The sequence below is a fragment of the Zingiber officinale genome, chromosome 8A (genome assembly GCF_018446385.1).
Source record: "Zingiber officinale cultivar Zhangliang chromosome 8A, Zo_v1.1, whole genome shotgun sequence".
Lineage (NCBI taxonomy): Eukaryota > Viridiplantae > Streptophyta > Magnoliopsida > Zingiberales > Zingiberaceae > Zingiber > Zingiber officinale.
This window is the reverse complement of record NC_056000.1, coordinates 58024374-58040438: the sequence shown is the minus strand read 5'-3', so window position 1 is coordinate 58040438 and position 16065 is coordinate 58024374. Positions and strand designations below refer to the sequence as shown.

The following is a 16065-nucleotide window of genomic DNA, read 5'->3' as shown; positions in this document are numbered from 1 at the left end:
CCTTTGCCACGAGGTCGCACCTCCGGGACTTCATCCATTGTCAAATCACACTTGGATTTATGTGGCCAAGACTACATGCTTGGACTTACACCGCCAAGACTCATCCTTGGACTTTCCTCCTTTGCCAAGATCACACTTGGACTTTTCTTATTGTACTTGTATTCTGCACACTTACAATACATATCAAATATAACAATAAACCTAACTTAAACTTTTGCCTAAACATCAAAACCTAGGATACCGAGATTGCTCCAACACACAGAACCTAACAACATGTTAAATGGGTGTAATCAAATAATTTTGGGTCGATAAGTGGCTTTTGGTATAAACACATTGATGGACCAAGGGTAATTGGATTTATGCAAACTCCCAATCACTATGAAGGGTTGAGCGAGAGAGAAGGTAGATATGATATCAAATAAAACTTTTGATCAAGGTAGAAAGTGAGCCTGATATGATCACATATCAGGCCCAACGCCCTGATACCTACCATATTAACCTAACATGCATGAGCAAGGTCTAGCTGAAACCTAGCATTATAGTGGAGCACCTTGCAAATCGATTAAGTATTGGAGTAGATCATATTGCAGGTGTTGTTGAATATTTATTCCCTAAACATCCAATAAAACCATAAACACGATTTTTGTCATCGCCCTTTGCAACCAAATTGTAACTTTTTTTTTACATCACTACCCTATTTTACAGTAATAAATATATACATACATCTGTTGAGATGTATACTATAAGTCTAGCTTTTGTATGAACATCTGTTTTGAAATATTTTTAAATGAGAATCACTTTGGTCAAATGTCTACATTTTATATTTATATATATGTGAATGCAATTGTCCATTTAATTTATATTGTAGATAACATGGTGTGTGGTGCCACACAAAAGATCATGTTATCGGTTCCTTATAAATTATAAATAATAGCTCACAACCAAGATGGATAGGGACGAACCATTGGAACGGTTGTAGTGTAATTTGATATTAGTTTGTCTTGACTTTAAAATTACACTAGTACACTATGTGTGTATTAAGCAGGACCATTTGAGGTTGTTCGATTTATACTGACTACATAAAAGAACAGAACCTCTGTTATTATGGATGTGCGTCCTCTTAATCCCTATATAATAACAAACACGTACACTTAATATTTATTTCTTTAATTTATCAATGGGTGAAATCTATTCGTTAAATCAATAAGCCCGATGAGTTGGGAAATAATACTGTTTATATGGTGTGTTGTTGATTATAGAAGGAAACTGTGTCCTAATTATTTAGGTTGATGATGCCCCCTTGAGAAGCTCATAAGGATTATCATGTAAACTCTGCAGGTGGATTTAGTCCAGCATGATAATAAAGTTGAGCAGTACTACTCTTAGAATCAGATGTTAATTAATTGGGTTGTCGGTAATTCAATTAATTAACGGACATACGATATCTTAAATACAGAGATATTAATGCACTCATGATAAAAAAGGAGCTCATATTGTAATATGGGATTGGTGTGGTAGTTCAATAATATAACTCATTAGTGGTATGGGTTATTATTGATAGACTTGGCTTGAGTGTTCGGGCCGAACACAGGAAGCCCAAGCCCATCAGGAGGCATAAACCAATTCCTCCTCTAGGTCCCTATTGTAGCCTCTATATAAAGCTTCACATCCACCCATCCATAACTTGGTTTGGTTTAACTTGGTTTTGTTTAACTTGGTTTGGTGTAACTTGGCTTCGTTTAACTTGGTTTAGTTTAACTTGGCTTGATTTAACTTGTTATAGAAAGGGAGATTTTTTCGAAATAGAATTCTGTTATTTTTCTTTCTTTGTAATCGACAACAAGCCTATAAAAAGGAGTAAGTGGTGGCTCCTAAAACCTAATTTTCTCTCTTCTCCTCCTTGTGGCCAACGCCCCTCCCTTTCCTCCTCACTTAGGGTCGGCGCCCCTCCCCTTCTCCCTTGCTAAGAGTCGACGACCCCTCTCCTTGCTAGGGTCGACAACCCCCTCCTTGCTAAGGTCGGCACCCCCCTCTTCTACTTCTTGGAGGGCGGCGGCTTGAAGAAGAGGAAGAAGAGGAAGAAGAAGAGAATGTGCCCCATCCTAAGAGCTCCTTTTGTAGCCGGTGGTTTGAAAATCGAGAAGAGAAGGAGGGTGATTTTGTCTTGGTAGATCGTCGTCCACACGACGTCCAAGAAGAGGAGAGGAATATGGCAGAAGATCAAGAGATCTTTAGCTACAAAGGAAAGGTACAACTAGTTCTTTAATTTTGCTACGTAATTAGTTAGTTTTCTTTGTATCATTTTTGGAATACCAACACAAGAGACCATCGATCTTGTACTTCGATCAAGGTGTGCTTTGATCATTCAAGAACTTACTTGATTAATCAAACACATGTTTGATCGAACATGCGGGTTGCTAGGAAAAGTTCTGTTCTTGTACAATTTTTTTGTACAGGGAAATTGAAACAGAACGGAATTCAGCGCCCTTCAACATCGCTAAATCTTTAACTGTATTCTTCTACTAATTTCACTCTTGCTAGAAGTTTGTCCTTCAACGCTGACGTTCTTAATTGTTGTTATCCTTTGAATTCCTCTTGAAACTCTTACGGATCACTAAACCCTAACTGGTCTTTTGCAATCCCGCCAACCAGCACGAGAAGGAATGGCAAGCGAAGGAGGTTCATATTTCTTTCGTGTTTATAAAACCAAGCAAAGGGATGGAGGGAGAGAGATGTTGAGAGAACATGTATCTGAACCACAAATTAATTTTCAATTCAATTTGTAACTTAGATGCTTGGAAAATGATGATTAAAAACAAGAGGTTGATAGATTGTCAGAGGGATAAACTGAGAATTGATTTTTTTTTTCTGTACCTTTTGATATAAACCAAACTATATACCCTGTGCCTTTTGATAAATATAATATACAATTAGCTACGCGTTTTAGTAAATTGCTGCAACTAAATTGAACATAGGCTCATATACCTCTGATTTTTCAGCAAAGTGCGCGCATGCACAGGCTAAACAACAATTTTGAATTTTGACTGCGCGTAGCTTTCAGATAGAAAACAAAAACAACAGGAATTGCGACGGAATTAACACACATGAGATCTAGGATCGGAAATAATTAATGTTGATTCGAACTAGCAGAGATTTTGCATATATATAGTTATATAGTTAATTATTTGATCAAGACGACGAAGGTGATGATGGCGGCGAAGGCCAGAAGTCTGCACTCTTCACCTTGGAGATGCTGTTTAGAACTCCCAACGGCGTTATGTCTCCGACGACCGTCACCTTCTTCATCTCAAAGTTTATGTTAAACGATGTCACCCCTGCAATTGACAAAATCATATGCATCATTCTTAAATAAGTTCGATCGATACTATATTATAATTTATATATATATATATATATACTACCCTCGAGATGATCTGGCACTCTACTCTTACCTGCCATTCTTGAGATGTGCTTCCTGACCTTCGATTCGCAGCCTTTGCAGTGCAGGGACACCCTCAAATGCACAGTCGAGAGAGCTGGAGAGGCCACGGGAAGGTAATGGGGCGATGAGTCGAGAGAGAGGAGAGGAGGGGGGAGATCGGAGTCGAAGGTGGGGAATAAGACGTCGACGACGTCAGTGAGGGTGTCGTCGTCGCTGTCGTCGTGCAGTAGGTGGCGCGAGGACACCCGCTGGCTGCGCAGCTCCGACGGGGCGCTGTCCAAACTCTTCCTGGTTCGGTGGTCGTGGGATCTGGAGGAAGAAGAGGGAGATGAGATCGAGGCGAGAGCCGGGATCGGCTTGGCTCGCCGTGGGTTTCGAATATGGGAAATTTGGCCGGTGGTCGGCCGGACGATGGAGCGACGGTCGATGCTGGCGCATATCGCCGCCGACGCAGGGGACACGCAGGAGAAGTTCACCCCTTTCATCTCCTTCCTCCTTACTGCTACAGTCGCTGCATGCGCGTGTCTAGCCGAGAGCTGAAGTAAGCTAAGCTCATGATGCCTTTATAGGGACCCGTGGCCGAGCCAGAAGGGCTGGGGCAACCGGACTGATCTATCCGGGAAAATAAAAATTCTAAGCTGATAATCTATCTTATTAAAGTTTTTTTTTTTTCTTACCCCTCTCTTATATTCTTTCCTTCTTCTTTTTATGCCTAACATGACACAGTAATGATAAATTTATTAATTATAATGGGACGGAAATCAAAATTTTAAAAGATATATGTTTAAAAAAAATCTTCTACTCTTTAACCATTTGACTGAGGATAGATCCTGGCTAAAGCTCAAATATGGTGATACGTCGTCTCTCCACCCTGGATGAGAACGAAACGTCACTAATTCACGCTAATTAAATTGACACAAAATCAAAAAAGATTCTGTATCAAACAACCCATAATCCATATTTAAAATATCCGTTCTTTTTCTATATATCGTTGACTAAAGTTGCAACCTCTTACAAAATTTTTATCAAAATGACATCATATTTTTTTTAAACAAAAATAATAAACCAAATAATATTAAATCTTGGATAATTGATACAGTTCCATGAAAATTTCTTATCGACAGTTAACATAAATAAATGATACTGGATAAGATAGAGATTATTTTACTGAGCGGGACAACAAGAGAAATTAAAGGACAAAATAAGAAGTTAACTCGGTGTTTGCTAAAAAAAAATAAAAAAATTATTAATAATTCAAGAATGATTCCTCACACAGCTAAGACATGTATTTATATAGACTTTAAATCCTAAGATTAAGAAAGGAAAGAAAAAATATGGAGCTCCAATCTTCTAGAGAAAGAAAAGAAATCGTTTTAGAAAATTAAATCTCTTGATATAAATTAAAATTAATAGAAAAAGATACTGATATAACAAATTAGTATCTATAAATAAAAGAAATATTAAAATTACCCTAAATAACATAAAAATAAAAATTATTAAAAATAATAAAGATGCTCCGAAAATTATCTAAATAATGGAATTTGAGCTTGAAATTTGTCAGTTATGGGTTCCCTCATAACAATGTAGATTTAGAAATTTCATACGTGTAGCCACCGATAGAGCCTAATTCCAAATTTTGAGTCAAAAGTTATGACCATTTGAAGTTTGGGTTGATCCTGTATCAATCAATAAGCGGTCAAGGCGGATGACCCAAAAATCCAACATCCCATGGTTGCGTGCTTCATTTGGAGAAAAAATCTCTGCAAATACGTCATAATTGAGGAACGAATCACAGATACCTTGGTGACAACTTGAGACTCTTTCTACACCATAGCCCTGGGGCTACATCACATTTTTAAATACATTATTCAGGGGCGTGTTACTTTATGAATGGTACGATTTTAATGAAAGATGTTGGAAGATGGATAAAGGAGTTTTTTAAATATTAAATTAGGGGTGAAATGTTGTTTTAATAAATCAAAATAAGATATATTTTTTAATGATATATGATCCTATTTGAAATCAGGAAAGATTGTGCACTAGACAAAAGACTCTGAAGAGCTAGTGGAGAGCCACTCTTGTAAAGGCAACCTTCAAGTCATAATGATTTTCTTGGGTTTAGGTTGTCCGCTCGGCCCCTGTGCGACGGACTTAAACTTGGACTTCGACTAGGGACTGGAGGATATTTTGGACTTGGGTTGCAACGGTTTGGTCTGAGGGAGTGGCAAAAATGAGATTGGCATAGCGACGATCGAGCTAATCGACAGGTCAGAGAGTAAAAGTGTCCGCTTGGATGAAGCAGGAGTGGAATGGTGGGCTCCGAGTGCAGAAGGGAGGGATGGGGAACTCTCTCCCCGCTCAGACGAATGGGCATGAAGTCGATGCTTCAATGGAGGTTTGTTGTGCATGTGTGGCCAATCGACCTCTCTTGCGCCTTTGGCGTTGAACTAGTGGTTCGTCAGAGGTAGCGGATGCAGAAGGAATCTCCATAGGCCGCAAAGAAGGTCAGGAAGGCGACATCTCCACAGTATTTATAGTTGTGTCACTCTCTACGACTCGACTAGCATCCTCTTCGTTGGTTAGCGCCTCAGTGGATTCGATCGACGCAAGCCCATGACTTTCTTGCTCAGTCGCACCACGTTCGTCCATCTCTTAATCATCCAACTTGGTGGAATCACCAAGACAAACTTTCCACATTATTTTGGCTGTAAAATAGGAAGAAAAATCAGTCAAATAAAACAGTAAAGGGAGGTCAAATTTCTCACCGAAGCTGTCGGGGAGTCGGGCTCGGATAGGGCTAAGCTTGAAGATGTACATAACGCCTTCCACGAGTAGCTTATGGATATTGAATTTCAGACCAGTCAATTGACTGGAAGCAGTACGGTAGAACAATTCCCATCAGAATACACCCAACTCGGGAGGAAGGGGCAATTTCATTTGCCAGACGGTTGGGAAGGTTACTGGAGGTATTGATCGGTGGTAGAAATAATGTGACTTTCAACTTTTGTTGAAAGAGGGCATCTTGTCAAAGAAAATAGAGTCCACTCGGGCTTAGAAGATGAGCACACCTGACTCAGATTTCTTTAGATAAAAGAAATAATGGAAGACTCGAGGGTATAGGGGGACTCGGTACAGACAGAATAGGATAATGATTCCACACAGTAATATGATGTAATTAGGGACTAACTGTTGGAGTGGAATATGAAAGTAGTTGCAAACTTCAATAAAAAATGAAGTAGGGAAAAATGAAGTCTGATAATAAACTGATCTTTGAAGAAGGTTAAGTAGCCAACCGAAGGGAGATTGGGACTAAGGGTGTAAACGAATCAAATCAATACGAATATGAAGAAAAATCTAAGTCTCGAATTCGGCCCGAATCAAAGCTCAAGTTTGAGTTTGGCTTGAAAGATTTGAATATGTTCGTTGTTAGAGTGTATACTAAAAGCCTAACTTTTGTATAAACATTTATTTAGAAATAAGAATCACATTGGTCAAATGTCTATATCTATAAGTTAAGTGTAGTTGTTCAATTAATTTATATTGTAGATAACATGGTGTGTGGTGTCACACACAGAAGATCATGTTATCAATTCCTTGTAAAATATAAGCAGTAGCTCACGACTAAGATGGAAAGGAACAAACCATTGGAATAGTCGTAGTGTAATTTGGTATTGGTTTATCTTAACTATAAAATTACACTAGTACACTCTGAGTGTATTGAGCAGGACCATTTAAGGTAAGTTCTTTTTGTACTGACTACATAAAAGAACAAGACCTTTGTTATTATGGAAGTGTGTACTCTTAATTCTGATATAATAACAAGCACATATATCTAGTATTTATTTCTTTGACTTATCAAAGGGTGCGATTTAGTTTGATAAATCAATAGACCCGATAAATTGGAAAATGATATTATTTATATGGTGTGTTGTTGATTATAGAAGGAAACTGTGTCCTAGTCATCTAGGTTGATGATGCCCCCAAGAGGAGCTCATAAGGATTGTCATGTAAACCCTGCAGGTGGACTTAGTCCGACATGACAATAAGATTGAGTGGTACTACTCTTGGAGCTAGATATTAATTAAGTGAGTTATCAGTAACTCATTTAATTAGTGGGCATTATATATCTTAAACACAGGGAGACTAACACACTCATGATAAGAAGGAGCCCAAAATGTAATTTGGGATTGGTGCGGTAATTCGATAATAATTCTTTAGTGGTATGAATTATTATTGATGAAATTAAGTTGGGTGTTCGGGGTGAACACGGGAAGCTTAATTTTATCGGGAGACCAAAACCAATTCCTCCTCTCGGTCCCTATCGTAACCTCTTATTTTAAAGTATTATACCCACCCATACCCACCTTCTTACCCATCCTTATGTGGTCGGCCAAGCCAAGCTTGGAGCCCAAGCAAGGGTCGGCCAAGACATGGCTTGGATGGGATGAAGTGTGGTCGACCCTAGCTTGAGTCCAAGCTTAGGTGGTCGGCCACAATAAAATTAAAAAGATTTTATTTTTTAAAATTTTTCTTATGTGAAAGCCATGATTTTAAAAGAGAGTTTAAAATTTAAAACTTTCCTTTTATAGCATTCTACAAAAGATTAAGTGAAAGGTTTGATATCTTTCCTTATTTGTAGTTAAAAGGAAGATTTTAATTTTTGATAAAACTTTGCTTTTTGTAACCATCCTCATGATTTAAAAGAGAGTTTTAAAATTAAATCTTTCCTTTTATAGTCCCTATAAAAGATTAAGAAAAATGATATCTTCCCTTATTTGTAGATTGAAAAGAAGATTTTAATTTTAGAGAAAACTTTTCATTTTGTAAATCATCCACGTGTTTAATAGAGAGATTTTAATTTATAAAAATTTCCTCTTATAACCAACCATGAAAGGGAAATTTTTTATTAAACTTTCCTTTCATTGATAAAGAGAATAAGGAAGTTTTTATAAAACTTTCCTTATTTGCCAAGACCAAGGAATATAAAAGAGAGGGTAGAGGTACCTTACCTCACAACTTATGTTCTAGTTTTCCTCTCTTCTATTTCCTTGGTTGGTGGCCGACCCTTCACATCCTCTCCCTCTCCTATTCTTCTTCCTTGGCCAGCGGCATCTTCATCTCAAGGAGCTTGGTTGGTGGCCGGATCTTGCTTAAGGAAGAAGGAGAGATAGGAGGTCTTGTTTCTTAGCATCCCTTGGAACTTGGTGGTGGCCGAACCTCATCTTCTCTTGGAGTTATTGTGGTGGCCGAAACTTGCTTGAAGAAGAAGGTAGCTTGTCTGGTTCTCATCTCGGTAGATCGTCGCCCACACGACGTCCGAGATAAGAAGAGGAATACGGTAGAAGATCAAGAGGTTGTTGCTTATAAAGAAAGGTATAACTAGTAATTCTATTCCGCATCATACTAGTTTTCTTTGTATAGATTTTGAAATACCAAACACAAGAGGCATATGATTTTAGGTTTCAGATTTGTGTTTTCTTTGTTTTTCGATCTTGTGATTCAATTGTTCTTTTTGGTTAAACCTAGAGTTACTAAAAGGAAATTAAATATTAAATTTCATTGAAAGGCTTTGTCTAGGAAGTGGTGGTTGCTCCCATATCCAAGAAGATCTAATGTCTCGCCATGTTTAACCTGGAAGCCGATCTCTGAAATTAATATTTAATTGAATTTGTAACATGGGTGGATTTGGATCAATAATGTTAAGTTCTGTTTGCGATCCAAGTCTAAACCTAAAAGAACAGATAAGTTAAATTTGGAATCAATAATGTTAAGTTCCGCTTGAGATTCTTAATTTAATTTCTAAAGAACAAAATATGTTGTTAGGAATGGTTCAGGACTTGTACAAAATTTTTGTACAAGGAAATCGGTACGATATTCCGAGTATCAACCAATAATTTGTGAGTTATTCGAACTATTGCTCAAAAATAAGTACTCGAAAAGTTCAAAATTATTTATTTAATATATAATTATATTATATTAATAAAATATTAAAGCTGCAAGTGGCTCACGAACTATCAAACTAAATAATTTGAGCTCTAATTCGGCTCAAAAAAAAGTTTGAACATGTTCAAGTTCGGCTCGAATTCGATAAGTTTGAATACGAATCAAATATTTATTGAGTCAGGTCAAAAAACTCACAAAACTGCTCGAAAAGTTGGCAAATCGGCTTGATTCATTTACACCCCTAATTGGGACGATTGTAGTCAGTCGGGATGATGATGTGGTGGTCGTGGGAAAGATGGTAAGTGAGACACATATGGTCTACTTCTCTGCTATTGAAGTTGGAGGCAGTGGAAGTATATTAGAGCTCGTGGATGACGGTGGGAGGAGCAACAACCATGAGGAAATGCAGAGTACATGGAGGAAAGAAAGAAAAAGAACTTATGATGGAAGCAGGGAACTCGAACAATCATTGACGACAGTGAAGGAGGGTAAAGAAGAAAGCGAAGAAGAAGATGAGAATGTGAAAATGATAAAGTTGCGTCAAAGGATGTAATCCATAAAAACTCTACCGGTGGTCCCCTATAGTCGTTCGATCATGGAAGCAAAAGAGAGAGACTTAATCTGGATCATTGAATTTGAACCGACAGGGGTCAGATCAAATCTCAACAGTAGTTTGTCATTCCAGATATTCTTTTTCACAAAAGTGTGATATGTGACAGAAGGATACATGCAGCAAGGATGGGAGGTGTTAAGCAGGCTTATGATGAAAAGGTGTGCTCATCATACCAAGCATTAATGGTAAGTAACATCCCCTTTTTTTGAGGCAATGGTGTGGTGACAGCTTGAGTTGAGTGATAGTGAAGGGACCGAGCGCCCGATCGGAAAACAAAAGATACAAAAAGCACAAGTGTCTAGTCAGTCAGGCTTGTAGCTTCCTTCGACTATACTTGAAGGAGAAGCTTGTGATATAATGTGGTGTAATGTTGCCCCTCCCCCCGGGTTGGGGCCAAAGTCAAGGAAACTGGCTGATGTGGTGGTCAAAGTCATGTAGATGTCAACGTTTGGGGCCAGCACGGTCATCAGACCGGGTGTTCTAACCGATCAGAGCTCTTGTCCGATCAAATCCCGAGGCCCTTAAGATTGATGAAACCCTGATCTATATAAGTGTCCTTCTGAGTCAAGTCTGTTTGGTCACTTGGGGCGGGCTAGCTTGGTCACACCTTTCGGCCAAGTATCCTAGCTGATCTGACTTATGTTGTGATCAGATGTGATAAGCATACAACCCGATCGGACTCTGTAGCAGAGTAAAGAGACTTAGTCGTCGAGAGGAACATCATTCTTTAGTCGATCCAACCTCGTCCTTAAATGAACTCTGATTGAATGACATGGGGACTCAATCGGCCTACTAGCAAAGCATATCAGGGGTCCATTAATCCAACGACCTAATATTCCTTTTTGGCGTCTTGTGTAATAGTTGTTAGAGAAATAGGAGAATATTCTCTGTGCATTCTTTACAAGGGAAGCTTATATTCTGTAAATCACATAAGTGGTGAGTCCATTTTTGGAAAGTGTTCAGAATGGTTGGTCCTTTTTTGGCAATGTCATAAGATTCGTGCACAAAGGAAAGACAACACTATAAAAGGGGTATTCATCTAAAGGCGCAGGTACATGCAAGATTACGCATTCAGAGTCCATTGTTCTTTACTATTTTTACTTGCATTCTTTTTCCTGAGACCATCTGTTTGACTTGATTGTCGGAGTGTTTGCGGCAGGACCCCTCCCTGACCCGACTGCTTACATTTTTTCCCTCTACTTTTTGTTTTAGACATGCAAGAGCGCTCGACGCCATTTTCTTTAAGCTTATAGTATTGTCATGATCCACATCATAATTTTTGCCTAGTGCATCATTTTTCCCGATTTTAGACAGGATTCGTATAAATAATTAGAGATCAAACATGATTTTAATAAACTATTTCAACATAAGGTCTTTTTGTCTCTTAAGAAATAAATTGACTTTTTTTAAAAAAAACATATTTTAAATTTAAATGATATAAATGTTTATATTAGATGATACACATGTTAGTTAGAGCCCTATAGCCAATCATTTGATGATTGTTGTATGGACTCATTGTATCATATTCTTGTACATTAATAAAGGCATTTGTTTTGGTTATTATACTTGTAACGCCCCGGCCCGGGCGGGCCCCACCCAGACCGAACTAGGAACGACACCAGAATTGCCTATCGATTTGATGACTAGCTCCACAGACCACCGGAGGTCCTTTCAGCGTGTTTTGTCCTCACTCGCACGCACCCTGGAAAACTTCCTAGGAGGTCACCCATCCTCAGATTTCTCCAAGCCAAGCACGCTTAACTTTGGAGTTCTTAAGTTTAGGATTCCGAAAAGGAAGGTGCACCTTGGTGATATGAATAGTACCATCTAACCTTTTAAGTCATACTTAACCAGAATCTTAGAACTGGGGTATTACAATCACCCACACTTAAAGACACAACGCCCTCGTTGTGTAACCACGAATCACACCACAGACAAATCCCAGAAGCTCCCTCGCTAGGTGGTGCCCTGGGTGCTCCTGCCACAGGCACACTCACGGTCGTAAGGTCGCTCTGATACCATCTGTAACACCCCGGCCTGGGCGGGCCCCACCCAGACCGAACCGGGAACACCACCAGAATTGCCCATTGGGTTGATGACTAGCTCCACAGACCACCGGAGGTCCTTTCAGCGTGTTTTGTCCTCACTCGCACGCACCCTAGAAAACTTCCCAGGAGGTCACCCATCCTCAGATTTCTCCAAGCCAAGCACGCTTAACTTTGGAGTTCTTACGTTTAGGCTTCCGAAAAGGAAAGTGCACCTTGGTAATATGAATAGTACCATCTAACCTTTTAAGTCATACTTAACCAGAATCTCAGAACTGGGGTATTACAATACTTACTTGTATTGGTGTCAAATAACTAAGTATAGTAGCGCCCTTAAGTAGAAGGTTCTTACCTATATCAATCGATTGGTTAAATCGATAGTGAGATGATATAGGGAGCACTACTCTCAATCATTCCTAGTCGAGTATTAACATTCAGGGACAATGTTAATGCAACGAGACTAGCATGTAGGTCAACTCGATGACTTGATCTCACAAGTCATGGATATGGAGATATCAAGTTGACACATGGGTATGCATTGGAGAATGTATACTGAATGACCCGCCATGAGAAAGTATCATGGATCGTTATATGAGTGTCATATACTTTCTCATGTGGCTATTAGTATGACTACTAGTCCTTGGACCTGAAGTCACCATGGATCCCTATATAAGGAGTTACGTACTTTGGCTTCGTCAAACGTCGCCCGTAACTGGGTGGACTATAAAGGCAATTACTGGGTATGTAACGAATTATGCAGAGGGATGTGAGTGATATAGATGGGATCTATCCCTCCTATATGACGGGAGCGACATCAATATTCTTGATAGAGTGAGACCACGAAGTGCATGGTCATGCCTAAATGAGTCAATATAAGATATTGAGCTCATTTGATTGAGTGAGTCTACTTGGAGTTCAAGATTTAGATTGATTAGAGGATGACACAGTCTATGCCTCATATTGATCAATCTAGATGTCTAGGATAGAAGGGCAATGTCATATATTGTGAGGAGTCACAATTAGTAGTCACAAGGTGATGTTGGATCTCAACATTCTTATAACTTGGGTAGTAATGATGTGTTGCTAGATACCGCTCATTACTTATGCTTCTAAATGGGTTTAGGAGCATTGCCAACGTTATAAGAACCTATAGGGTCACACATAAAGGACAATTAGATGGAGATTAGGTTCATATGATGAACCAAGAGGATTAGATTCATGTGATGAATCAAATTGGATTAAGAGTAATCCTAATTGAACTAATTGAGTTGGGCTCAATTTGATCCATGTGTTCAATAAGTCTAGTTTAGATTATGACTCATTGAACCAATTTAATTAAATGAATTAGATTCATTATATTAAATTGACTTGAATCAAATGGTTAGATCAGATCAACCAAAGGGAGAGAAGTTGTCAAGTTTGACTTGACTTAAGTAGGAAGATGAAAAGTCAAGTTTTGACTTGACTTTGACTTGACCAATGCCACATCATCAAGGCTTCTTCATTTGGTCAAGTTTGACTTGGCCAAATGCCACCTCATGGAGGAGATCAAGAGACTTGACTCTTGATATTCCATGGGGATTACAAGCCATTATGTGGGCGGCCACCTTTAGTGTGGATGAGATTGATTTTTCATTCATGTGAATTCATTCTATCTTCTTGCTCTCCCTCTCCTCCTCCTTGGCCGAACCATCTAAGGTGCTAGCACACCTTTGTTTGGTCTTCTCCACCTAGTTTGTTCGTGTGGATACTTCTAGAGGATCGTACACTTGACGATTTCGAGATCCGGCGAACCTTTGGACAAGCGGGATTGCGAAGGGCTTCGCATCAAGGGTAAATCTTTTAATCATGTAGTTCTAGTGTAGATCTTGATGTAAGAAACTCGTACTCGTAAAATTTTGTTTTATTTTACTTCGCATGGATCCGGTGGCATGGGAATCGGGGTTTCCGCAACGTAAATAAGCGATTTTTGCGGCCCGAAATTCCCAACAACACACATTAATTAAAAATAGTTGGTTAGCAATGCTAAAATAAAATAAAATTTATTTAAAATACAAATAAAAAAATAATAGGGAACCAAGTTCAATAATATAGGAATATTAATATAGCCAACTCCATTAACGAGATAAAAATTTAGTTGTTATTATTATTTAACAATGATCTTTCTTTAGTGAAATGAAAGGAAAAGTATAACATATAATGACTAGACAAGCTCCAAAGAACATAATAATAACTTAATTGTGAAAATTTACTAATTTTGGTCCCTCTTATTTTATTATTTTTTTTTATTGAAACTAAACCATGATTGAACTCCCAAGTTTAATGGAATACAATAAAATTTGACTTGCTGATGCATATGTAACCATTTTGGACAAAAGTACTAAATGATCTTTTAGGACCCAAACAATAAGAGGAAAATCAAAGTAGGACTCTAAAGGCACAAAAGCATGTAGCATATTGCCGTTTGTGGAATTTGATAAATTTAAATCCAACTACCAATTTTAACTAGAATTATATGGTCTTTTGGACTCAAATAGCAAAGAATCATTGTAGAACTTCAAAGACTTCAAGGAGCATAATAGATACAGTTGAGATACATCTAGCAAGTATCTTCTGGTACATAATTAAGTGTTGTTGGAGAGGAAGAGAATATAATTGAAAGAGGAAAAGAGGATATAATTAAGAGGGTGGACAGGAACACATGACAGCATGCATTACTGAAATCCTCACTGCTAAAGTGCCTTGTATCATCTTGTGGATCCATCATTAACCACAGGTGAAATACTTGACCTTCTCCTTCCCCTTGAGTTTAGTATAACAAACAATCTCAATTACAATTGCGAATCAAACACAGAAATCTCGGGCAAGCTGGCGAGATCCAACTTTTTCCTGCAATGATGCAATAAACAATCTCTAGTCATTGGACATGCACAAGGCCTACCTTCACATGAGTTCAACTCGTAGCAGAGCAAAGTCCAGAAGAGAAACATAAAATAAGGACCTGATTTTGGAGCATGCGTTGTTTCCCTGTGCTGGTGCAGCACCTCCCTCACGTTAAGCGAGAAAAGAGCCACACTCGTACAGTGATGGTGCACTTCCCTACACAAGTTGGCATCAAACACACAATTTCTGGTGGACCATGTGGACTGATATCAGATGAGCATTTCTATCAGTCAAACAACAAAGAGGACATAAGTGCACGAGTATCGAACATCTTCCTGCCATTTCCTGCTACTTTATACAATTAATTTGCATATGATTAAGCTTCACTCGTCCAAAAGTCACAGTCTGTGTATTAACTTTTAGATGTGTAGGAGACAGAGTGAACAACTCAGCTACTTGGGAGTTCAAATGAGAGAGGCCCCTGCTAATAATTTGATGTTTTCTATATGCTCAAACAAGTTAAAGAGAGTATATATAGAATATGCTTCTTGATCCATCTCTTGTGTATACTTTTTGAGATGGAACTGAGGACTGAATTGACTGGGCACCAACCCATCAGCATCCAATGAGTCGCAAATTTTTCTTTGCTAATGGAGACAGAGTCATTGCCCTTGTTTGAATTTTAGTTTCAGCAATGAAATCGAGTAAAAGTTTTGTTATATTTGCAGCAATGTTTCAAAGTTTTCTTGAACAGACATGGAATTACAGTTATAGGCCAGTATAATATGTTGGCCTAGAGAGGTTTTTTAATCCATTTCAGTACTGTAGCCTGTAGGGTTGCAGCCCAAACCGTTGTTTGTTTTACTAGGCAGAAAATCATTTCTGGAAAAATAAATTATGTTTTGAGCGTGCAAAAAGAGGGTTGAAAATCAAGCCAAATTGGTCTGAAAATCAGCTCACTCTATTGGGCTGAAATAAGCCACGATGCTGATAGTCATTGTTTGGTCAGGGCCCAGTACAAAGAGGGGCAGACTTCTTCTTCCTCCTCTTGTTATTGTCCCTTTGGCAGCTGTTTTATCATTGCATCACATCCATAGGTACTCTTTTTTTATTGTTTTTTTTGTTTTTTTTTTGTTTTT

The 16065-nt window shown here is 38.5% G+C and overlaps 1 protein-coding gene across 1 annotated transcript; it reads right to left on the bottom strand.

The window, feature by feature from the left end:
* Positions 1-3112: 3112 nt before the first annotated feature.
* On the bottom strand, positions 3113-3974 carry LOC122011660. Its single transcript, XM_042568033.1, has 2 exons — positions 3453-3974; positions 3113-3335 (listed from the first exon to the last, which is right to left on the bottom strand). Exons 1-2 carry the CDS (start codon positions 3925-3927, stop codon positions 3190-3192), a joined length of 621 nt encoding a protein of 206 aa, XP_042423967.1. The 5' UTR covers positions 3928-3974; the 3' UTR covers positions 3113-3189.
* Between the last annotated feature and the right edge of the window lie 12091 nt (positions 3975-16065).

Bases quoted from the DNA above. Each gene is read 5' to 3' on its own strand.
- LOC122011660 (XM_042568033.1), bottom strand. From the start codon at position 3,927: ATGAAAGGGGTGAACTTCTCCTGCGTGTCCCCTGCGTCGGCGGCGATA. The intron at 3,336-3,452 runs GTAAGAGTAGAG...TGTCAATTGCAG, and splicing joins GCACATCTCAAGAATGGCAG to GGGTGACATCGTTTAACATA.